We start from the raw sequence: 25,025 nt of genomic DNA on the forward strand, positions 1-25,025 counted from the left end.
GAAAATCGCCGAAATAATCTCATCAAAAGGAGGTAATTAGTGAACAAAAAATATTCCTCCATTAGTTAGAGATTTATATAAAAGAGGCTTACGAGCCTCACCATTTAACTTTTAAAAAAAAAAATATTTATAGGAATTATAAATGGAGACCATAACTTTACCTCTACAAATGATATTAAGATAAGAAATTAAAGACTATTAATGTCATTAACTCATAACTGAGTATTATTAATAATTAAAAGAGAAGATGAAAAGTTGAAGACTTTGTATATTTAATTAAATAATCATGATCTTATACATGGGGAGATGAAGGGTTGCTCTTTTTACTAACCAATTTAATATAATTTAATTTAATCATAGTAATTATAGATAGAGAATAAAACATTAATCAAATTATTTAGACGTTTAAAATCTCAAAAAAGAGAATATATATATATATTATAGAAAATAGGTATTATTAAGTTAAATATTTTAATTAGGAATTAACCTAAGGAAGTGCAAAAGTCTATCAACATTTTAATTAAAATGAAACAATTTAATATTTAAATTAAATAGTTAAATGTTTTTATAATATTTTAATTTATAGTAAGGGTAAAATCGTAATTTAACTTTTAACTTTTTTTGTTCCCACTTATAATAATACTAGATAGGCATGTGTCCGTGCTAAGCACGGGCCCAACACTACTACTTACATATATACAATTACATGTGCAACAGCCCTTTAGCAAAAGGAAATTTAATTAATTTAATTCAACGACATCCAATTCAAATATAAAGATTAAAAGTATTACATGCATTAGGCAACTTTATTGTTGATCTGATAAATATACTAATGCAGCATATTTGATTAAACAAATAATTGTTTAAGTTCATATACACTTTGGATCTAATTATATTTTTTACATACATTAGACAAAAATATATGTGCGACTTAAAGCTTCTAACCACTGTTACATAACAAGTTTTTGAACCTTCTCATGTTTTGACAGATTATTTCCAGTTTCCACCTTGGAAACTTGCTTCAATTGACTCAAGATAACAACTTCTGATTCTATATATTGAAGAATAACACAACCATCTTCTTTTGAGGGCTAAAAATCGAAAGCATTCCACCTAAATATATCACACAACTTGAACAAACTGGATAATAATAAAGTAAAACACATTAATCAAGATACAATTTTCAAAAAGTAACATCACAAACCATAGCACTCTTGCATACTCTTTAGATTTAAATGGACCACAATGAGGATTTTAATTGTCTATTAATCTTTGAACCCATTAGTGAGTCCAGTGGCAAGTAATATGAGGAAAGGAAGACATAAATTAGCTATCATAATAGTGCCATTGGATATTAAGCTATATCACAAAATGCCAATATAAAGATGATGGTATCAAAATAACTTTTCTCGAGTGTTTACAGCTAATTAAGGTCAAAATTTAATTGTCTCTGATATAATTTGTAAGATTTGGGACTTACCATTACATGTACAATTGATCCTTTGTCACATACATATTAGATGTCTTTTTTAACATTTGTGGAAGCTTATAGTGTATCCATGACTAAGAGTATCTGCTAACTATAACCTCGCAAATATTTTTTTTAGTATAGATTCTTATTCTATGATATGAAATAAGGAAATTAATGGATATAATCAAGAATGACTATACATTGGTTATTCAATCAAAACCTATTAATGGTCTTGGCCAACAGGCTCCTCACAAATTTTCTTTATTGAAGTACTCTCGTTTTCAGATTCAAGGAAAGTTTTTTTGAGGTTACCATACCTTTTTGGTGAGAGACCGATGCATAGTCAGAGCTCTCCATTTGTCGTATGTCAATCAAGAAACCCCGACTTTATATGGTACATTGTACCTCAATGTAGTTCTTACTGAGTTTAAAGCTAACTGCAGTTCAAATACAAATTCAATTTCTAATTATTAATGAGTAAAGAAGAAAAAAAAAGATAGCTCTATCGTAAATTAGAATAGGTAAACTTGAAAAAATAAAGTTGATAAATGCATACATACCATAAACCAGAGAGAGAGAGGTGGAAAATAAATGAACTTGAATTTTCAATATCTACATCTATTATTGAAAAAGAAATACCAGAAGAGCAGAGGAGTTTTGAGGAGACGACGGTGAAGAAATGAATAGACCTAACTCATATCAATATGAACTGTGGCCTCTTGACAACTCAACCATCAGGATTCAATAAGATCTACTCAAATATGGTTGCTCTATAAGAAACAGACATAAGCAAACTTATTCAGACAGTTGTAAGCTCATGGACACAACCATGAGTATAAGGCTCATATACCTTCTCAAGGTATGGGAATGACAGCAAATATCCATGGAATTGGAAGAGGTGAGGGATAATCCATTTATCTTTGGGTTATATAGTTCAAAAATTACAAGAACAAACAGATTGTAATAAAAGATCCATTATATATCTTTTAAAAAAGTGCTAAAATTAACCGATGAAAAAAGTTGTGATCTTGAGTTATAAAGAGGATCTTTTTATTTTCAGCATATCTTTTTAGTAGTAATCCGGCATATCAACTTAATAGTTATTCATTTAACAGTTCCCTTCTCTTGAATTAGCATTGATTCTTTGCTTCCAAGTTCATACTTAAATCATATATTCAAGAATCAAGAATTAATTTCAAATAACATATTATCGAACTTATATGATAAGGTTGCGTATACACTATCCTCCCCAATCACCACTCATCAAATTACACTGAATATGTTGTTGTTTGATAAGAATCAATGAAAAACTTCAACTGTTGTGGAATATTTTTCTAAAATTGAAAAGAAAAAGAACATATTCTTTCACTCAGATACGATACCAAAAAGACTGAAACTTGACTTACTGTGCAAAACGACTCTTTTGGGCAATAAAAGAGAAAATTTTGATGCTACCTCCTGCAACAGATTTTCTACATAGAGTGTAGTTAAAGGGGTCTGCTCAGCATTTTTAACACGATATTTCTGCCACAAGTGAAAGTAGGGCTCATCTTCCAAGAGAACACGAGGAGAGGAAAATTTCATGAGATAATCTAACCAACAAATTCAATCAGTTCATGCAACGTTTGAATACAATATGGTCCTTCAGCAGGAATAGTCATATCAAGAATTTTATCTGCCTAGCCTGTAGAAATAATTTTTTTTCAGGGAGAAGAAATAATTGATGATAGACTTTCTTTCTAGTTGAATTTATTACTTACGAGCATAATAACGGGGATGTACAACCAGCGTACTCCAATCTTAACAGCCTGTTCATATGGCTTCTCAGTGTCCCAAGTCTCAAACGTTGCAATTTGATCATTATGTTTCTCAACCAGTTCAGCCAAGTGCAACAATACTTTTGACCTTTCCTGCAGCATGGAACAGTTAGTGTTGTACGACAACCACATTAGAGAAATGTGTAAGCCACCAAAAAAAAAGGTCAAAGACCAGATGGCACAACTTCGGGAATCCTCCGTGCTTCACTAAAACCCACGGCCGATTTCTCTCTCTGTTTGATCGAGAGAGAGGTTCATTCACTTCCTCGTCTTCTTTTCCTAGAGATAGCACTTCATCTTTATTGCATTCAATGGATTTCGGATAAACGGGTAACAAAAGGAACACTATCATGCCACTAAAAGCAATAAGGATACCAGGAACAATCATCGACCAACCCCATTTGTATTTCAATAATATTGATGCGACTAATGACCCCGTAATATCCCAACAGAAGTGTGAGAATTCTAAATACCCATTATAAATAACCTCTTCTTTGCAAACCTAATTCCCAACCATTGCAACTACTGCAGGACATCCAGAGGATTGGAATAATCCAGCAACCATTTGGATAGTCAGATACTCAAATAGTGCTAGAAACTATGGATATTTGCCCAATATCCAAGTCCAAAAAGAGTTGTGAACAAATTTGTTCTCAATATTTCCACAGTAGAAAAAACTATTGAATCCATCTTATAGCCTAAGTACCCTGAGATATTTAAGACCAACCCCACAAGATCAGGATCAACTATCAAGTGCTTGTTTCACGATAGTCGATACTTGCGGTTTTTCAATTAGCATGCCCACAGCTTCCAACTTTTCTTATCAAAACTCAACTCTAACTCAGTTGTAGTTCATACATAATGATCCTAATAAGAACACTACTACAAAAAACAACTCTTAATCGCTAGATACACCTTATATTTTGTTGATAAATATGTATTTGTTGCAGCGGCTAGAAACACTACAACAAATTTCGTGATTATTTATAATGGTTGGCTAAGCAATTTCTTGATAAACAATCACGAAATTTGTTGATGATTTTTGACTGTCTAACAATTTCTTAGTCAATCGTTATGAATGCCGGAACACACAGTTGTTTAAACAAGTGAAACATTTTCTTATCTTTGTTATGATAACAAACTTTTGCAAAACCACTGTATTATTTAATATAAACCTCAAAGGTTCGAAAAGCTTACAAAACTCTGCTTCAGACCACGCCTCCAACCATGTCATAAGGCAGCCGATAATTTTAACATTCTTGAGATTGAAAAGCAGTATTTGAAATCCCAACTCGGAAAATTGATGTTATCTACTTTGGCGAAATATCTTAGCTTGAGCTAGCAGACACAACCTCTGCAAATCATGGTCCAATAAGTTCAAACATCTATAAAGAAAAAGCTTGAAACTTATTTTAATAATAGCATATGAACATTTGTAGATGCGAATTTTTCACCATATAGGAGAAAAAACTTACCTCGCTTTGTATGCCTATGGCACAAGGTACTTATTGAAAATTTTGAACACTACCAAAACAAGATTAGGAAAATATTTAGAGAGAAAACTAATTTGTACCGATGAAAAATCAAAGAGAACATAGAAGATAGAGTGGGTAGAATAATAACCACGGTATCGATGAAGTTAAGTTATGAAATTGAAAAATTTCAGTTTGGATGAAAGAAACTCGGACAAGTCTTCTGGAAATTCTTCATTGTTGGAAAGAAGAAATGACTTCACGAGTCTTCTAGAAAGGCCAAAAAGCTAGTCATAGAAATTTGTCTTTGACCAAAATGACGAATTTGCCCTTGTATATAGTACAGAACTACCAAAATAGCCTTGGTCGTCATCCTCTATCACGCTTCTATATAGTAATAATATGATTATTTAGACGAAAATTATATGGAATGAGATAGGGGGTGCGGAGGATGAGGGGCTATGGGGAGTGGGTCCGGATGAGCGGTGGATGTGATGGAGAATAAATAAAGGCAATTAATATGAAGTATCGAATTTGTTTTTCTTACTTCTACGAGGAAAGTTCCTCAAATTTGGCGTAATCAAAGTCCATATCATTTTAATGCTGAATTAAACATTCAAAAGATACATCAGAAAGTAAATTATTACTACGCTAAGCACAATTCTATCACAACTCTCTTCTTTTATCCAAGTTCAAAAATGATTAAGAGTTCAACATAAATAAAGTTAACTGTACAGTAATAGAAGTACATGAAGAAATATACTAGTAAAAGGCAACTCAACCTTACTACAACAGACTATTAGATAGGTTTCATATTTGAAGAACAAAAGACTGAGCAATCATTTTGCTCATTTTTTGTTAGTTAACGGATACTTACAGAGGAGACATTAACCTACTTAAGTATGTCAATATACAGTTCTCAAAATGTCAGCAGTTAGAACGAAAAAACTAAGCAAACTGTAATATCTATAGAAAGCATCTCCTAAAAAGTCATAAAGGGTAATAAATACACCATATGAACACCTCTTGCTTAAGATCATACATTTCCAAGTGCCCCTATTAACTTGATGAATATGTCTTTCACAGGGACACAAGTATTCTTGATTCTGGAATCAGCAAGGTAGAGTGATCTTGGTTTATTTTTTGACATGTTTGGCTTCTTTGATAACTTCCCACGAGACTTGGTATTAAAGAGACCATTTTTCCTAGCTTGGGAACTTAAATCTCCAAGTTTCTTGCTGCTGTGCTGAAGGTTCTCATACTTAGTTGCAGAAGAGGTAGAACTTGTGTAACAGACGGGAGTTCTCTTTGACGTTCTCCAAACAAGTTGAGGCATTCTGCTCCTGTTTTTCAGCTGATCAGAGCACTCCTTCTCAACAGGAAGCATTGAACTATCATATAACACTTCTATGTTGATGGGGTGCCCGACGATTGCCTTTCCATTTAATCTACTCATTAAGGATACAAGGGGAGTATGCTCTCCTCTATAAGTGCTTTGAACTGTCATATGCACATCTATTAATGTCTTGGTACTATTCTGCTGCGTGGTGAACTTTGAATTAAGGCTTTGGATGCTGGTGTCCTCTGTGAAACTGTTTCCTGGACTAGGCTGAGACTTCTGATCGACATCCCTTGACATGATTTCAAATGATTCAGTCTTAGATCCAAATTCAGTACTTCTTTCATTAGTTGAAACAACTGATCTGCTCTTAAAATGTTGATTATGCACTTTACCATTGTGCTTCCATTTGTTGACTGCTGGACGACTAATGACTTTGAAGCTCATCTTCGTTGGTCGCAATGTATTGTTACCTGAATTTTAAGAACAGATCAAAACAGCACGGAAACAGTATCCAATCAATTGTTTGGTCCTGAAACTACTCTAGACATTTGTAGTGCTCTTCTATTAAGCAGCACCATTCTGAGGGAAAGAAAAGGAAAAAAATTCTATTGTTCATCATGTGGTTTACTCCGATGATTGTTAAACTTAGATCATGTGATGTAAGGTATATTTTCTAAAGTTGAAGTCACTGGCAATGCCATTTCTATGACATTACAGTAGCACGCTGATGTAATAACTCAAAGAAACTGAAAGCAAATAAAGAGAAGTGTGCTAGTGCTTTAGGTATCATTGCATAGAAATGTAAGGCGACATCATTATGAAACATCTGCTCAAATATGAGAAAGGCAACAGTTGAAAAAACAACCAGTTCGAATGATGCTAATTAAGGAAAGATGAGGATTTAATTCACAAACACACGACTTTCTCAAAAAGATGGAATTGAAAGGAGATGTACATGTATCAAAACCATTAACAAAAAGATCAAAAAAAGAAGCAGAGGATAAACATTAACCTGCAGTTGTCTCTCTCTTTTTATGTGAGCTCTGTGAATCACTCTTCAAGGAACTCGTAGACTTGGAAGAAGAAATTTCTGTAGCATGAATAGATGTGGCAACCTTATTTGATGATTGAGAATGAACTGATTTCTCCAAGAAAGATATCGAGTCGATAGGGGAGTAAAAACGCCTGCTTCTCTTTGCTCTTTGATTACTTTCTCCATGAGTCTCACCCTCTTTGAATCCAGAAACAAATACTGTAACGTACAAATAAAATTTACCAACAGATAACTTGTTGATTTTAATTAAGAAACTTTCAAGATTACAATGATGAGACACTATTTTTCTTTATTTGGCATCATGAACATTAAATTTAGCAGTCATCTTAATTGAGGTCAAATTCCCTCCTAATCACTGTTCTACGAGCTTAAACATCCTTTTATGCTCGAATAAGCATCGAATATCCTCATCAATTTTCAGTCCAATACAACAAAGATGCAAAAGCTATTATGAGTTTAACAGCTAATATACCTGGCCTTCCCAGTTTCTCCTGATCTTGCTTCTCAAGTTCAAGAGCATGAAGAATGGCATCTTCTCTATGTGCATATTTCAGGCTTTTTGTATAGGTCAAAGTTTTGGATGATTCAGCTTTTTTGATACAACCATCAAACTCACCACATCGAAACGCCTTTACACGACTAGACTTCTCCAAATTGTACCAATACCTGATAATTTCGTTATACAATTGCACACAAACATGATTTCACACCTTTATATACTGATCTCAAGAACCACGAAAGATATCAAGATAACACATTAAAGGAAAAAAGCAAACAACATATATGACACACTTTTGTCCCGTTTCACTGTTTCCTCTGTGATCAAGAAGCTGTCTAGAGGTAGACATGTCAAATTTACCAAAAGTATCAACAAAAACCCCAAAAATTGAACTTAGAAAAACAAACTTTAGTGCTCAACCTAAGCTATGAAACCAGCAAAAGAGACAGCTCCTATGGTTGGAACAGAAAGGGCCTTAAGTCAAAAAATTGATTTCAAAACATATTAAACTTCTTTTCTCACATGCAAAACAAAATAAACAACAACCAACCTTCATTTCTATGAGTATAGCAACATTCAACAAAATTCTGCTATATTTTGCTCTTACTTCTTAGCAGCAAAAGACAGTAAATAACCCCATCTTTTCTTATTCTTACCATAAAAAATCCACCAAATCTCAACTCCCTACCAAGAAATAACAAAAGGGGTACTCAAGAATCCCATGTTTTAACTTCTAACAACACAAAAACCACAAAAGAAGCAGAAAAAAGAAGAGTTAAGAAGCATACACAGAAGCATCATCTCGACCAAGAAGCTTAATTGGAAATCTTGAACTGAAATCAGTACAAGAAAGAATCCCAGAAGTTGGGATTTCATTGATACACAATATTCTCCCTGGCCACCATGTTCCATTTTGTCTCAGCACCCAAACTACACTACCTCCTCTTCTTTCTATAACAGGTCCTCCCATTTTCTTTTTTCTTACTGAATACAAAGAAAATCTTCAGATTCAGCTCCTTAGAGAAGAATTATGAAAAGGGGTTTTAGCAAAGTTTAGTACTTTCATCATTATCATCATCCAGCACAAGCTAAAACAAAAAAAAAAGTTGCAGAGCCAAGAATAAAGCATCCAATGGCACTCTGCTACCTGTTTTATTTTTTCTCTTTTTGAATGTACGATTAGCGTACGTTGGCTCTCTTTTTTGTTTGTCTTTTTGTTAGGATATAGGAGAGCATGGAGGGAAGCTATTAGTGTGATAATATCAGTGTCCAAAATTAATTTACAAAAGATTTGTGCTCCCAATTATCTACAATATGGATGGAGATGAAGATAAGGTGTTCTAAAGTCGGAGGAACATAATTAACGTGGAATGTCATTCGTGAAATTTGATTTCGTTACTTTTAATATAAAAGTATTTTTTCTAGAAAAGATGATTTTCATAGGTTCTGGTTGAACTTGAAAAGAATTAAAACATATTTGTTGGAAATTGTTTTTTCGCTATACTAAACATACCCTTGGTCTTTTATTCAGAAGAGATGACACATTTCTGAATTTGGAAACAGATTATTGTACAATTTTCATTTAACTTACCTGAAATGGCTTTTGTAATCACGTAAAAAATTATGACATGTTTGAGGCTACGAGTTTCTGTGTTTAGTTACAAAACCTACAAATTTCAAAATTATTACTTTTATCTTACTTTATGTGATGTAGTTAAGCTTTGGAGAGTCAGACATTTTCCATTGATCAAACTTTTTTTACATCTGCAATTATGGGTTTACATTCTACTCATTAATAAATGATTTCAAAGGGGGTGAGAATGTAGATTAATTAACTATGTCCACAACAACAGTATATTTGAACACATCATGTATTCATCGACTTGATATAAACATCGAATACAGGTAAGAAAACAGAGAGAATTATAACTGCAGATGCATAAAAACAAGATAAGTTATCAATTAAACATTTGAGAAACAGAATTAAAAAAAAAAATGGCCTGGCTACAAATGCAGCTGATCAAAGATGTACAATAACTTCTATCCAAAAGAATAGTCAAAATAGATAAGAAAAGAATAAGCTATTTTTAGAACTTTACAATATTAGGATCTAAAAAGAACAGTATGATCACCATAATCTTTCTATCATCATGTTGAATGTATCATCACCTTGAAGGTGTTTCTGATGGTTGACTATTCAATGCAGAACTTGAGGGAATAGAAGGCATAGCTCCATTATCTTGAGACGATGAACCGCCCCACTTGGGCTCTGCATCTGATGGCTCGATCACATGCACTGTGCCATCACTCATACCAAGAGCAAATTGATGGGAATCAGATGGATGTGCTGCTATCACTACAGGAAATGCAGCGCCGCTGCCGCTGCTTAAACAAGTGAAATACAGATTAGTTGGCAACATTTACGAAACGTCAACTCTGGATTCAGATGGCGTAATGAGGATGTCATTATTTCAAGTCACTATGTAGAGAGGCCCATGCCCCCCTTCACCAAATATAAGCAGAAATCCAAGTGCTAACTTTGTGCAACGTATTGTGTTGTATTCAGTCAAGAACTTTCTTGCAAGTAAATTTCCTTCAAAATTGTCCTCCAGATAGTGCAAAATTTTACGGGGAAAATGATCATTTTTTCTTTTAGAATTTCATTTTCCTTTTGAACAAACACATGCATGCAAGAAATCACTTTCCGTATCACTCACTCGCATACCATTCTAGATTCTAGAGTATTATATTTTCCAGAGCTAAGTTGGCGTCCAAACAAAGGCAGGTTTCCAAAAGATCACTTAAGATCTGGCATTAGCATTTAGAATCATAGACTATACTACATCATTCAATGTAAAGATAGAAATATGAACACTTTGTTTGCTTGGAATAGTTCAGGTACTATTCAGGGTCTGTTTTACACGTTTGATAAATCTTGCTATAGGAAACTATCCAAGGACCATAGTTATCTGTTGATCACTTTGCTCCTCTATTGAACTTCTGTGTTCTTCGGATATTCTGTTTTCAGGGAGGGAATGGTTTAGGTTGGACCTAGGCTTGGCAAAAGTCAAATCAGGATCTCCGAGCTGGGTTACAGTTCGAATTGAATTTGTCCTTCCATTTATGAGGATTCTATTAACTAAATCACTCAAATATCCCTTGTTTCAATAATGGAAGCCTGCAGTACTACTGTGGAAGAGGAGAGAGGTATATCCAACACAGCCCATCAACTCTCAAGGACATGGTAACCAATCAAGCTTCATTTTGAAGCATTTGAGCAAATCAAAGCCCACTAGACAGACACTTCAACTCCCATATTTGTCACAATTGCAAAAAACATGTGCAATACATCATTTATATGCATCAAAACAATGAATCTATCCAAGGAAAGCATGACTACCTGCCAATTGAAGATAAGTAAGCCGAGGGTGCAATTCTACATCGAAGTCTGAGACTGTCTGCATCAAATATTCCGATTGCACCATCACAGAATCCAGTAAAAATCAGCAGACCATCACATGAATATATAGCACTTGAAATGGGAGCAGAAAGTGAATCTCTTGGATACCACTGCAACATATTAACGCTTAAATCATTTAATATTTGGACTAGGAAAAGTAAGGAACTAAAGAGTGAAACTTTGAAGCCATGATAATGAATGTAGCGTGTTCATAATAAAATACGCAACATGAAAGTTCTCTTTTGTTGAGCCATGCCAAGCAATATATATGCAGCTACACTACAAAAGTATGCAAAGCAAGTAAGGAAAATAGAAACTAGGAAGAGCAAAGAATGTCAACACGGTAAAAGAATTAACAACTAATTTTGATAATGGGAACACAAAGAACACAGACAATTGCATTGGTTCCCGGCAATTCTGGTTTAGCATTGCCATAATGTTGCTTGGACTCTTCAAAAATGCCAATGTGTGAGTGTCAGATTTGCTAAAAGTAGTGTATTTATGGAGAATCTGACATGGGGTGCGGCATCAAAGTGAAGTGTCTGTGCAACTAAGCATAATAGATCCCAAGTACTTAATGATTTATTTTCTATCGTATCAAACAGCATACTTTTGTAACACAGGAAACTTACCCCAAACAAACAAGAAACGTGCAATCAGTACAATCACAAGTGAAGAGATGGGAATGTTATATACTGATAAGTGGAGTAAACCTAAAAACCCTGCTTTCTGTGCAATCGATACAAATTCTATGTGCGCATCTAACAATAAATCAATGTGAAGACTTACTGAACGTTGACATTCAAGCTGGGTATCATAGATTCCAATTTGGCTTTCATGAACTACTAGTATATGAGATTGGTCATTATGGAATTGGACTCTAGTTTCTCCAACTAAGGGAGCTTGGTGACCTGGTGGCACTTGTATAGGTCTTGCTTTTTTCTTTTCCCAGCCATCAACACTCCAGATACATAGCTGCATCACAGAACAAGCACCAAATACTTTGTTATTAGCATGTCATTGAAGTTATACAACATTTCTACTACAGCAAACTTGGCTAAATTGCGAAGGAAGCACAATTGCCCTCTGTATAAAAATGACAAACTAAGATTCATGCATAAATGCAATCCACAGGTACCAACAGTGCTGTCCCTTGAAAAAGGAAATGAATACAAGAGACGCAAAATTCAAAGAGGAGAAAAAACATCAACTTGCCTGTGCATCTGCACCTGAAGATACCAGTACATTCAAGCTCTGTGAAAACGCAAGGCCTGTGATCCGTTTCTGGTGACCCTTGAGCTTGATTTTGACCTATGACGGTGAAATCATAAAGAAGCAAACAGAAAAGATCCATCACCACAAAATTCGGAAGGACAGCTGGGAATAAGGAAAATAAAAAATAAAGCTGATGAGCATAAGGCTTGAAAGAAATCTAATTAAATAAGCCTCTTGCGCTTGATATTGATGGTTCTATATATTCCTGTCCTTAAAAGTATGTTTACTTTGAGGTTAAGGAGTAAAAGCATGGTTGGTTACTGTGAAATGTTATGATTAACATCCACTTGTCTAAGAATAAAGGACAAGTAAAGGTTCGATATTTTCACGCTTCCGAGTTCCTTCCAGTTTTAATTAACTGATAATGCTAGACAAGCATGATATTCCCAACACACATCGCTAATGAGCATTGCAAAAAAACAGAAGGATAAAGAGGAGAACATAGAAGCTATAAAACTAAGTTTCAGTACCAGAATAAACAGTGACAATCCAAATAAGCAGTAGTGCAATACTGTTCCTTCAAAATGACATGTACAATCTAGGACCAACACATAAAATAGGAAAAAGTACCTCATCGACCCTAACATTATATATCTGGATAGTGGAGTCCTCCATTCCTACAGCGATAACATTGTTATCTTGAGGATGAAATGCCAAATAGGTGGCTGCAGGGGGTGGTGGCATGAAAGTTGTCATCACCTAACCAGAGTTCATGTGTCAGTTTAGATGCACCAATTTATCATCGTCAAAGAAGGGACAAGTCAACTTTGTACATAATGATAAAAATGTTAACAAACTTCAAGTTTAAGAACTAGACGAAATCATCGTCCACTCCTTTTTCCCGGAGAGGGTCAACAAACCTTGAAGGTCATCATGTTAAACAAGGAGACCTTCCCACCAGAAGCAGACATGACATAAGAATCATTTTTAGATAAAGCAATACATGCAGCTGCATCTTCAGCTGACTTCGCATCACCGACATCATTAGACATGAGTGCTCCATTTGTTGGCTGCCACAGTTGTGGAACAACTGCTGCAGAAGACTGAAGAAAGAATTAAGTAAAGCAAACCAGTCAGAATTTTCTGACAAGAAAAACTAGTGAGAATTTGATGTGAGCCATATGGATACTCCAACTTAACCTTTCCAGATGGATTTCGCTCATTTCTCTGCCATTTCCAGAGCTTATGAATGGCATTAGAGCCCAGTGCCAGCACAGAAAGCCCAGAATTAGTATAGAGCAGCCGCAGTACCTGCCATCATTATAATTCAGATGTCTTTAGGTTGCTGACAAAGACTACCAATCGAAGAAGCATTCTGTGCCTAGCAACAATTCATATCCAACAAAGAAAGACATAAACATGCAGAAGGGGATTCTACACTAGTCTCCAGGAATAATTAAGAGTTGTTAAAGATCTAATCAAGCAAATAAAAAACTGGCATATCTGATTGTACAAGCTGTAAATGAGGTGGCCAAACAATCCAATAGCATTAGAGAAAGCAGAGAACCTAGTCCAAGTTTTCCTGCCACCCTTCATCAAAAACAGAGTTTCCAAACACTTGGCCGCAAAAAAGAATCAAAGCCCCACACGAGAGTGTATTCGACATATAATCAAGTAAATAAAATCGTCTTTTCTAAAGCTTTTATATGAGGTACTCACACAATTTAATTCAACAAGGATTATAACAAAAGATGCCACCAACTTTAGTCTTCAAAAGAGAACCTACCACAAGCAAGTGAAACTAAAAATGTAGATGAAGTTTTATAACAACCTTGCTCGCTGACAGAGGGTCTGGCAACTTTAGCGTTTTAAGTTGAGATGAGTCAGCAATGTCAGAGAATTTCCAGCTTTTAATCTTGTCCATATTTTCTGCAATTCTAGGTTTTACATCGGGAACTCTGCTGCTTTCCATGGTGGCCTATTGATATGACAAGCATGATAATTCAAATATAATAGAATCATACTTCAAATGACAAGATCAGGAAGCACCATGCATTTCCCTGCCAAAGGTAATAAAGAGGGGGAGGGGGAGATCATGGCAGATAAATACCAGATTGCCGATAGACATTGATTGCTGAGTTCTATCACTACGTTCAATGATTTGAGGTGCCGAGCCAGATATATTAGGAATTGGACCTAAGGAACCAGCAATTGGTGGCTGCAAAGTGCATCAAGATTAAAGACAGCCATTATACTGGTAGTATGAATATGACAATTTACATTAGTTAAGGGCCCTTTTTTTTCTTTTTTTTTAATGATGAGGGAAACCTGCAGCCGCTACCCATTGGGTGCGCACTGGGTAAAACCCCGTTTCTATGCAATAGCTCGCAAACCACACAGGAAAGGTAACCCGCACCAGGCAACCCCGGTGCAACGAGCTCGACCTAGAAGGAAAACCCCTTGCTTTTGCTAGCAAGAGGTTTTGAACTTGAGACCCTCCAACATGGAAGTCCCAAACCCAAACCACTAGGCCACCCCGAAGGGTATTCGTTAAAGGCCTAGTGTTGCAAAGAAACCATAACTCCCCAAATGAGGATCAATTTTACCTTAACATTGACATCAGAAAGCGCACGAGAACCCTCAAATGCCCTGCTCTCCAGCATCCTCAGCATTCTCTGTCCATCAGTATTTGCCAGAACCTTGATTCCGTTATCACTCGTCGTGACAGCCAGCAATGAGCCTTCCTTATTGAATCTTAGTCTAGGACTGGCCTGAAAAGAAATAATGGTTTTCAAGAATTCTCAGTTTCAATAATGTCAATCAAACAAATGAATTCAAGTAACAGCAATACTAACAGGCAATCCACCATCGCCATCAGTAGCTGTAAGCATGTTGGTATTATCCATTTCCCAAAACTTTATCTGGAACTCATCACCCGCAGCCAAGAAACGATTTCTCGTAGTATCAAACTGCACAACACCTAATGAACGTTTTCTAAAGCCAGAGAATGTCCTCTTGATTGCTCCTTCACTCTCATTCCACTCTACGAGGTGGGATTCGCCTTCTTTACTTGTCCCACAAGAGAAAAGTCTGAAAGAAGGTGGAAAAGTTAAGAATGACTATAAAAAATCAAAACAAGTTTCTCTTGTTTCAGAGATCTTTCTCAAAAAAGTGTCTCGTTTCAGACATTTATCATAAAATCCTGAAGGCCTCTTTACTATTCATTTTTCTACCTTCAATAAGCATCATTCACTCATTCACTGTTGCAGTCATATCTTCTATCATGACACCTTTGAGTATAAAACTCACCCTAATGAGTCCTCCTCCGATAGTTTCAAGTTTTGCCTTGGGGGTGCCCATAACTTTAGCCCTTCTTCATTTTTTTTGGGCATTGGCATGTTTGATAAGAGTACTGAAGAAGGGACTTCCTAAAATTCTTAGGAATTTGAAAAGAGCTCTGGAAAATCTACTACAGGGATCACTCTACCAGGAGTATGTATGAATAAAGAAAATAATATGATATTGAAGTGTGTGACCATCTCATTGAAAAGTTAAGTTATAAGCACACCAAATTTATTTCATAATGTCTTTCAATGCACCATCTTAAGTGCGGCTTATTCTTTTTCACGAGTCAAGCACGTGGAGCTTCTCTTTGATAATGAATGACATGAGATCTCTACTACCATGTTTGAAGTGTGTGACCATATCCACCAACATAAGCTAGAGAGATACTTTTATATATTTAATCATGTCTTTCAATAAAGAAACCGAAATTAGAGATAAAAGGAGGAACACCAATGAAATCACAAACAGCAAAGGAATTAAAGATGATTGAGTTCAATACGAATTATGGCAGGTAAAAGCAATTTTTTGTTAACATCTGCCAAAAGAAGCTATATTTTATTAGTTGGAGTGCACGCAGACAGCAGACTTAACAGCAGAAAAAATGGACAAGTATTGAACTATTGACTCAAACATAGGGAGCTGGCATTTACTGTTTGCAAAAGACTAAGATAGACTGCTGGGACGTATCCTCAGTTGAAAAAATCTGGGCAAGATGGTTAGATTATGCAAACTTTTTGGACACAAAATGAATTGAACTTGACCAACAAGGCAGGTCACAGCCAGTAGTAAGGTCTGGATAAACAATACTATATATGGCTTAGCTGAACGAAGGCAGGGGCGTACCCACCTTGGCAAAAGGGGTGTCAAGCAACACCCCTTCGCCAGGAAATTACATTGTAGGTAGGGGTCAAATTTTGGCTTAATAAATATATATATAGGTATTGACACCTCTTGATACAAGTAAAGGGTTTAGTCTAGTGGTTAAGGGGTTGCAAAAACTCCTTAAGGTTGTGTGTTCAAGCCCTGCTAGGCACATATTATAATTACTTCTTTTTTTCAGCCGGCACTGATAGCAACAAGTCTGTACATACTTTCTCATGTTTTATGCTGATGACTCATATTTTGTGATGTTTTTCTTGATGAAGTCAACCTAGAGTAGGCATTAGGCAATTAAACATCTAAGCATTGTACTGTTGGTTTATTTGAGGAAAATTCTAGGTAGACTATAAATCTGACATAGAGCCATCCTTATCCCCATAAATGATGAACAGAACAGTTTTTATGTAAAGGTGGTGTGCAGGCCAGCTTGTGCACACCTAGACTATTCAACGGGTACCTATTACCTCCCACCAAGTCTAAGCAGGTAGGGAGAAATCACCTAATGTTTTTTCGTCTATGCCAGGTGAAAAACGTTCATTAGTTAGCAGCAATTAAAGGTTACGCAGATGGTTCCTTCCCTACCACTTAGCATGGCATCCCCTTTGGACTAAACACAAGGATGGGATTATATGGCAGGGAGGACTTGATAGGGTGGAAAAAGATTTTCAAGGCGAACGAGACAATATCACTCATTTTGGGGAAGAATTGTCCACATTGGGTTCTAGATAGCAACCAACATATGTCATGTCTCTTTGCCCATTACCTGTTGAATTTAAGAGGAGACGTAAAAGTTTAGAAGGAACATGGACAAAGATACATTTCCATTAAACAAAAGAGTCCAGCAATACTACCAAAGAAAGTGGGAGGTTTCGGTATACAAATGTCAAAGACGGTATAATAAGATCATTTTATTTAAGTGAAACCAGATATTTGGTGGAGTCTAAAAATATCACACTACTTTATTGGAGTTCTTAAACCTTGGTGCTGCAGTTTGGAAGAGCATTAGGAACCTATGGAAGGATGTTCTTAAACTTCCAATTCTCAGCACGAAAAGTGGATGAAATTGAGATTTCGGCATGATGCTTGGGTTGGTCATACCTCGCTAAACTGTTCAGTTTTGCTCTTAATACTGAAGAGAAAGAAGCCCAATTCTATCTCAATCTGGATGAAACCTACCTTTCGGTGGGAACTTAGAAAAATTGAGATATACACAGATCAGCCCAATTGTTAAAATAGCTAGCAGCTCTGCGTATCAAATAGTAAATGAAAGACTCAATAAGATGGAAACACCTGGAGGATGGAAAATATTATTGTAAACTGGTTGTAAATTGTTGTCCTCCTGTATTTAACAACCTATATAGTGACCTTATAAGTTGGAAATCTATCTGGGATAGTAGATCACCTTCTACAGTTGTTGGTCTTGGTCAGTTGGGTCTCATAATATCCCAATTGACACAAGTTAATCAACAGAAAAGAGGCCCCAGCATATTCTAAGATGATTTATGTGTGAAACGGAATGGGAAGATTTAAACCATCAATTAATTGAGCATCAAATTTCTGGACGATCCAGCTTATGTAACTCAACTCAAGGAGTTCATTGAGTTGGACTAGACGAAAGCTGAGCACACAAGACGGGAGGATATGGTTCACTACTCAGCAAGTATTTTTGGGTGACTCGCTAAAAAGAATCATAGGTGCTCCAATGGCAGGAGAAACCTGTCCATAGACCTTTTTTATAAGATGGGGTAGAAAACTTGTCCAGACTAGTTAATATTTTTGTGCTTTTGGGTTTTTGGAATGACATGCTGAATGCATATGATATACACAATCCGCTTGAAAGAAAGTGCAGAAAGATAACACAAAAAAAACAAGAATAGAATGTGATTTCTGAAATTTGAAGATAAAGAAGCTTATTCATTATACTATTTTAGCTTGATACAAGGATGGAGAAAAATGTAGAACCAAATTTGCATCACTAGGATAAGATCTTATTGAAGAAAGAAAAGTAAGATTACATGCATTGCATAAAAATAGTCAAAGCTTCCTTGTTTGAACAAATAAGGCCACTTACTAAACAAAGATTGAATTGTATTGCTTTTGGACCAACCTGGTTCCATCGGCACTATATGCCATTGTTGTGCACCAAAGACCAGGAGCATCATAATCTACTCTTGATCCCATGCCATCATAAAGCCAAGCTTTAATTTTACCATCAATAGCCGTAGAGAAAATAAACTGCAAAATACAAATTCAGAAAATACTCTTCTTTTTCAAACACAATATAATAAAATTAGAACATGGCTTTCTTGCCCCTCAAAGAAGCCCCATGAAAAAAGTTTAGCAGCCCAAGAGTCGATATTGAGAGAAAAGTAACCACAGAATGCAATTGGTTAACCTGGATACTCTCTTTGTAGTGAGGGCAGACAGAATATACAGGAGCTTCATGCCCCTCAAACATATGTTGTCTACGACCACTTACTGCATCCCAGACCTGTTATAAGAAAGCAAATAATGAAGAAAATAAATCCTACCATACACCCATACCAACAGCTTTCTTCTGTTTTTTAACTAAAGGAAAGCATAACACCAATATTATGTTATCATGTCAAAGAGATTACCTTGATTGTCTTGTCATCCCCACACGTCACTACGCAGAGTTGCTTATTAGGGTGGGAAAATGCAATATCATTAACACCACCAGCATGAGCATCAATCTATAACATGAAAGAATATGAAGAGTTAATAAGTTATGTAATTATTGATATGAGGGTGTGAGATAAAAAGAGAGTTTCTCTGCATGGCTTACTTCTAGATGCTGTCTCAATTCTCCCGCTGGGCTGTATGTGTATATTTGAACAATGTGCTTCGAAAAGGCAACACCTAAAAAAAGCAAAATGACAAAATCCTAAAGCTGCAAAAACTTATCACAGAAAATAAAAAGTGAACCAATAAAAGACCATCTTACCAAGTATAGAACCATCTGGACCCCACACGCATCGATTGACTGATACAGTGGCATCTTTGACCAAAGCTGACTGAATGATAAGCAACCAAAGCATGTTAATTAGGGAGGCAAAAGTGAATCTTACAGGTTAACCCAAAGAAGAGAGGAGAAATTAGAAATATGCTAAATTGAGGAAATATGACTTACTCCTACTGTTCACTTTTACTAGTTTTTTTAATAACGACCGTTCACTTTTACTTGTCACTTACTCCTAAAATAGATTTTCATTTTTACTAGCCATTTTTGACATAACAAGAAAAGGCAATTCTTTTTTTTCCATGTTTTACCCTTAACATTAAATACTTGTTCTTCAAATCATTTTTCAAGACTTAAAACAAAACATCATTTAATAGGGATATATACCAATAATTGTTTTCTTAATGGGTGTGCCTAAACAGTGACAAGTAAAAATGAATGGAAGGAGTAATATAGACACACTCTTTCCAATCTTGAATATAGTGAAACCTATTAACAAACTGAAAAAATAAGAAAAGAGGGTTTTTGGAGCTTGTTTATTGGGTTGGGGTGTATTCTGATTTGCTAAAAAGATGTTGATATGTGAACTGTGAAGTAAGGTGGTTCACACTTCACTGAACGATAGTATGCCAAGATCAAATAATATGCAGTACAATACTGAATTGTTTGGCATCTCATTATGGGACAAAAATTCACACTTAAGTGCCCATTTGGCCATGACCATTTTCCACTTTTTTTCCAGGAAACTGTTTGGACATAGAATAGTTACTATAATTTTTCTGAATTCGAAAATCTCCCAAATGTTGTTTTCACAATCTTCACTCCAAATCACTCGCATAAATTCAAAAACAATTCCGATTAGTATTCATGTTGGAACAACTCCAATTTCCAATTTCCAAATTCCAAATTCCAATTTCAACTTTTTCCAATTTCACAATTTTTATGTCCAAACGTCCACTTAATGATGGACTGGAAACAAAAGTTGTTTCACTAATTGGGGGGATCAAAGAAGCAATATTAGAATTCAAAAACCGGAAGAAATTCTCACCTGGAATGGCATTGAGCATGCAGATATATCCCAAACCTTGAAGGACTTATGCGCTAACCGTTCTCGAGATCCAACTTCCCAAATGCTAATGTCACCAACATTGGTACCCACTACATGGTGATACAAGGAAAAGGTGGAAATTAGGACCAACAGAAATTGAAAAGCACACAATGCCCCCTACCCATCCATGGGTCTAACTTACAAAATACTCAAATGATATATCACAATTTTGAATAGGAATATGCACATAAACACCCAATCATAATTAACTAACTATAGAGGGGCCAATCAGAATCAACCTAGAAGAACAGTCTGTTGTTGTGGATGGAAATCCATGCTCATAACGTTAGATCCTTGGCTAAGATTCCGCACAACAGTTTTGGGAAGGTCATCCGGTGAATACATATTGGGAGGATGAGTTGAACCAGAAAAGGATACCTGGAGAATTAAAAAAAAAATGTGTTTGCTTGTCTTGTTAATCAATCCGGTGAAGTAATCTCACAAACTTGCTATTCCATCTTACTTTAATCTCACCTCATCAGATTGACCAGCACGCATTCGTTTCATCAAATGCTCTGATTCGGCCATTTGAAAGTCCATTCCAGGACCGCCTGGGTTAGCTCTTGGATGTTTTAGAAAGCCAGCTGATGACAGTACAGTAGACAACTTTAGTTCAAGAAAAATACCAACTTTCTGGTAATGCAACCATAATTTCTTCCAAACCAATAATAATATAACAGACCAGCACCAGGAGCCTGCACGAGTCCAGGGGGACCAGGAGCAACAGCAGTGTGAGACATAGAAGGGTTTGCACTTGACATCCACCCTGCGATGGCACTTGGTGAAGGTGAAACAACTGGTTGGAATGGCTGTAATAAGAAAACTAAAATAACTGAGATACCACATGGAACATAGCAAATAGTTTAGCAGATAAGTAAGACGTTTCGTTCTTAAGGGAATAACATGTTTAATGAACTCTACTCACACTGTGTGCTCCAAGTGGAGGAAATGCCCCAGGCTTTGGAACTGGTCCAGCAAGAGGCGTATTTACAGGAGGAGGAGGCCGAGTTCCATTGCTAGAAGCACAAGTATGATCAGTAAAAAGTGTTTTAATATCAGGATTTGGACGTGGATTCTTGCATAGCTGATGCTGCCAGTTAAGACTGAAATCCAAATGACACAAAACTTAATAATGTAGTCTCAACAAGAAAATCAGATTATCACAGAAAAGGGTTGATCTCATCATTAAAAATATCAGCAGCTAACAGCAATAAATATTATCATTAGTAGTGTAGCGGACTAATAGGCCCCCCAAGGCATTGGTTCGCTAAGAATTGATTCAAACTTGATCGGCACTTCTAATGGAGGTAATCTTTAAATGGTTGATGGTAGATAATATCATGCCGAATCTCTTTTGCATATTATGGAAGTATAAGAAGCATTAAACATCCCCAGATAGATAACCTCAATGGATTAAGTACAAGGTATGAAGCAAGCTTTAGCATAGAACCTTTGATTAATCAATGTCCGCAGTCGTGAAGCTTTGAAAGAGGGAAAAGCTAACTTGTCACGGAACAGAGGGTTTGCCTCGATAAGCTTTTTTAGTTCTACCAGCATAATGTTTCTCGCCGACTTTGTATCCCCATATTTGGAGAGCTGCTCGTTCTGCCTAGGGATACAACAAAAGATTTTCATTTAATCAACAACAAAAGTAAAGAGAGTACACATCACAATTCAAGCCAAAATTTAATACCTAAAATTGTCAAGAGTCAATAACTGGGTGATCTCCTTGAAGAGATCTTCATTAAAAGAAGCAAAAACCTTAAGGTCCTTCACAAGAATTTCAACTGCTTTTACTCGATCGTGCCTGGCAGATATATTTCAGAAACCAACCAAGTGATTAGAGGTGCTGCTGAAACTTATGGAACGATTTAACGGTGAATGACATTTGAACTCACTTGTCAAGAGCTTCGAGATATTTTTGCTTTCTTATTTCAAAGAAGATCTTCATTGAATAGCGGTTGTCTTCAACCTTTGTGAACCCACTAAGGTATCGCTCAACTTCATCCCATTCACCAGCTTGCACTTGTTCCTCAAAATATTTCATGTTGAAGAAGAAACCAGATTCTTGCTCCAACCTAAAGTTAATATTCATGCAATTTCATGATATAATGGAACATGAGAAGAGAAAAAGAGAATTAACATTACACCCCCTTAAGAGTTAAGAGTTATATCATCTACTTGCTCTCTCGACTCTAGCTAGATGATGAAACGAGAGAGAACAAACAAAAAACCCAAAAGGAAACAATCATAAGATTTCAGCAGTACGCTGCAAATTCCTTAAACAAGGAAAATCTAAATCTGACTCAAGGTGATCAGTTTGCTACATCATTTATCAGGTCTAATCGAAATGAGATAGGAAAGGAGAAAACCAATTTAGAATACTACATCACATTTCATTCACTAAATTATATTGGCATTTGATTTTAATGATAAAAGGCTTAATAGAGAGAAACTTACTTATGAACTGTTTCTTTGAACTTCTCCTCATCCAAAAACTGGAGGATTAAGAAAACCAGTTCCCTACTCAAGGAAGACATGGTGACAGCTCCAGGAACTCCTAGCCACTCCAGTGCAAATATTTGGATGTTAATTAGCAAAAGCAGAGAAAAAGTGACCAATTTTCCACCAATGGAGCTCCTTTGCTCCAAGTAATCAACTACTTAATCTAGATCACTTTCCCAACAACTAAGAAAATGCTCAAACTTTTCACAATGTTCCAGCAACAATAACTGTTATTAGCTGAAAACACAATGTAACAACACCAGGGATTCCAACAAAATCACTTCAATCCTTGCTCTTTCAACTTCCAGACCATACACATCAAACAGAAAAGCCAATACTTCCTTCGCCACCAAAGAGCAATGCAAAAAAAGAACCTCTCAAATCAATGCATCCAATTCAAATCCCAAGAAGATGCCACCCCCAAACCCCAATTAAACCACCACAAGAACAAACCACAATACTTCCTTGGAAAATGAGCTCCTCCAAATAACCCCCAAAACCTCAAATTCCTAACACAGAGTCATAAAAATCCAATCTTTAAGCTACACAAACATTAAACAAACAACCCCACTTCAGTTTTCCTTTAAAGAACTCATTTTTCTCAAAATCCAACAATAATGAGAGCAAAAAAGGACTCTTTTCAGATCTGGGTACATAAAATTATCTTAACAAGAATGCATATGTTGAAGAGTTAGAGGCTACTTTACTTGTTTATGACAACCCCCACATGATGTTTAAGCAAAAGCTAGGGTTTTTTTTTTCTGTTCTCTCTGTAGAAGAGAGGACTAAATACTGAAAGGGACTTCCTTTTTTCCTCTTTTTTTCTTCTGCAGACAACCACCCACTACTCCTACTTCTCTTTCTTTCCCCTTCTTTGTATTCACTCTTTTTCTTTCTCTTTCTATATATATATTTATAGCATGTGTTCCATTTTTTTGTGCTCATTCTTGCTTTTTATATTAGGGGTGGGTGGGGTTTTGTTGGGTTTATGACATTATTTTTCTGAAAAAACACATGAGTGATCTCAAATTCTTTGCAGATTGATAAAATGACAGCATGTTGAGGATAGAGAATGTCACAGTATACATGTGTCTGATTGTAATTGGGTAGTGGTTGGATATAATTGAAAAAGTTGAAACTAAGTAGCAGAATTTTCAACAAAAGGGTTTAAAATTTATAGAAATAGACGCATGAAGTAGCTGAAGGAGAGTCAACAACTATTACATATACATACAAAATTATTTCAACTATGGCTAGATAATATAATTTACCGCCAAAGGAGGTTCGGATGTACCCCCTTCTTACAAGGTGGCTCTGTCCCTGCTAAGTCGTGTTTGATTCGTCGATGTGATGTAATTTGACTTGAAAATGTAGTTTAATAAGTAAATAAACTAACGTCGTTTTACCTTTTGTCCCAATTTTGATATGATTGTGATTTGACGGAATTAAAGGACTTGAACTGAATGAAATTTTAGAGCTTTCTCGCGTGACTACCTAAAAAATGAAGAACCATTACTGAATAAGAAACGAGTGAAGTGAATAAGAGTTGTTGCAATAAGTTACTACCGAATGATTGTATTGAAGTTTCAAATGTAGTCATTGGTAGTTTTTTTTTTCATATGAATAGCTCAATTTTCTTTCTTTTACTTTCTTTTAACTATTAGTTACTAATCTAATAATATTTATAGGTATATAACTTCTTTGACTCATTTTTTTTTTTAAAAAAAAGACTTTTAAAATAAGTCATATATTTCCGTAATTATAAATCATCTCATCATAGATAAAATGAATACTTTAATTTTTTTCCTTTTCGAATTGATTACAAAAATGAATCATATAAGTTGAGGCTTGAGACTGAGTAAATTTTAATTTTAATTT

The 25,025-nt window shown here is 35.6% G+C and overlaps 2 protein-coding genes and 1 pseudogene across 4 annotated transcripts; all 3 read right to left on the reverse strand.

Annotated features, from left to right (window-relative positions):
• Positions 1 to 825: 825 nt before the first annotated feature.
• LOC107027366 lies at positions 826 to 4,478 on the reverse strand (annotated as a pseudogene).
• Positions 4,479 to 5,526: 1,048 nt separating this feature from the next.
• On the reverse strand, positions 5,527 to 8,972 carry LOC107027182. The gene is made up of 4 exons (XM_015228363.2): positions 8,444 to 8,972; positions 7,629 to 7,822; positions 7,115 to 7,354; positions 5,527 to 6,572 (listed from the first exon to the last, which is right to left on the reverse strand). The coding sequence occupies exons 1-4, from the start codon at positions 8,623 to 8,625 to the stop codon at positions 5,797 to 5,799; spliced, it is 1,392 nt and encodes a 463-aa protein (XP_015083849.1). The 5' UTR covers positions 8,626 to 8,972; the 3' UTR covers positions 5,527 to 5,796.
• A 619-nt stretch (positions 8,973 to 9,591) lies between these two features.
• Positions 9,592 to 24,060, reverse strand: LOC107028481 (protein TPR2-like). Of its 3 annotated transcripts, none has more exons than XM_015229562.2 (25): positions 23,103 to 24,060; positions 22,541 to 22,720; positions 22,336 to 22,449; positions 22,093 to 22,251; positions 21,568 to 21,745; positions 21,331 to 21,451; positions 21,117 to 21,226; positions 20,882 to 21,020; positions 20,583 to 20,692; positions 19,520 to 19,589; positions 19,361 to 19,434; positions 19,173 to 19,268; positions 18,950 to 19,045; positions 18,662 to 18,789; positions 15,186 to 15,420; positions 14,937 to 15,101; positions 14,441 to 14,548; positions 14,162 to 14,308; positions 13,531 to 13,641; positions 13,251 to 13,433; positions 12,961 to 13,089; positions 12,331 to 12,426; positions 11,905 to 12,090; positions 11,056 to 11,225; positions 9,592 to 10,040 (listed from the first exon to the last, which is right to left on the reverse strand). In XM_015229562.2, exons 1-25 carry the CDS (start codon positions 23,180 to 23,182, stop codon positions 9,821 to 9,823), a joined length of 3,405 nt encoding a protein of 1,134 aa, XP_015085048.1. In that variant the 5' UTR covers positions 23,183 to 24,060; the 3' UTR covers positions 9,592 to 9,820. The 3 variants fall into 3 exon arrangements, with proteins under 3 accessions (XP_015085048.1, XP_015085047.1, XP_015085046.1); XM_015229561.2 differs by having other exon boundaries at positions 9,592 to 10,037; positions 21,325 to 21,451; XM_015229560.2 differs by having other exon boundaries at positions 21,325 to 21,451.
• Between the last annotated feature and the right edge of the window lie 965 nt (positions 24,061 to 25,025).

Source organism: Solanum pennellii, chromosome 8 (assembly GCF_001406875.1).
Source record: "Solanum pennellii chromosome 8, SPENNV200".
Taxonomy (NCBI): domain Eukaryota; kingdom Viridiplantae; phylum Streptophyta; class Magnoliopsida; order Solanales; family Solanaceae; genus Solanum; species Solanum pennellii.

Excerpts from the sequence above, each read along its gene's own strand:
- LOC107027182 (XM_015228363.2), bottom strand. The coding sequence starts at position 8,625 with ATGGGAGGACCTGTTATAGAAAGAAGAGGAGGTAGTGTAGTTTGGGTG. Across the intron at positions 7,823-8,443 it reads GGTCGAGATGATGCTTCTGT|GTATTGGTACAATTTGGAGA; the intron begins GTATGCTTCTTA and ends CGAAATTATCAG. Across the intron at positions 7,355-7,628 it reads GGAGAAACTGGGAAGGCCAG|TATTTGTTTCTGGATTCAAA; the intron begins GTATATTAGCTG and ends TGTACGTTACAG.
- LOC107028481 (XM_015229560.2), bottom strand. The coding sequence starts at position 23,182 with ATGTCTTCCTTGAGTAGGGAACTGGTTTTCTTAATCCTCCAGTTTTTG. Across the intron at positions 22,721-23,102 it reads TTCAAAGAAACAGTTCATAA|GTTGGAGCAAGAATCTGGTT; the intron begins GTAAGTTTCTCT and ends TATTAACTTTAG. Across the intron at positions 13,090-13,250 it reads TTAACATGATGACCTTCAAG|GTGATGACAACTTTCATGCC; the intron begins GTTTGTTGACCC and ends AACTCTGGTTAG.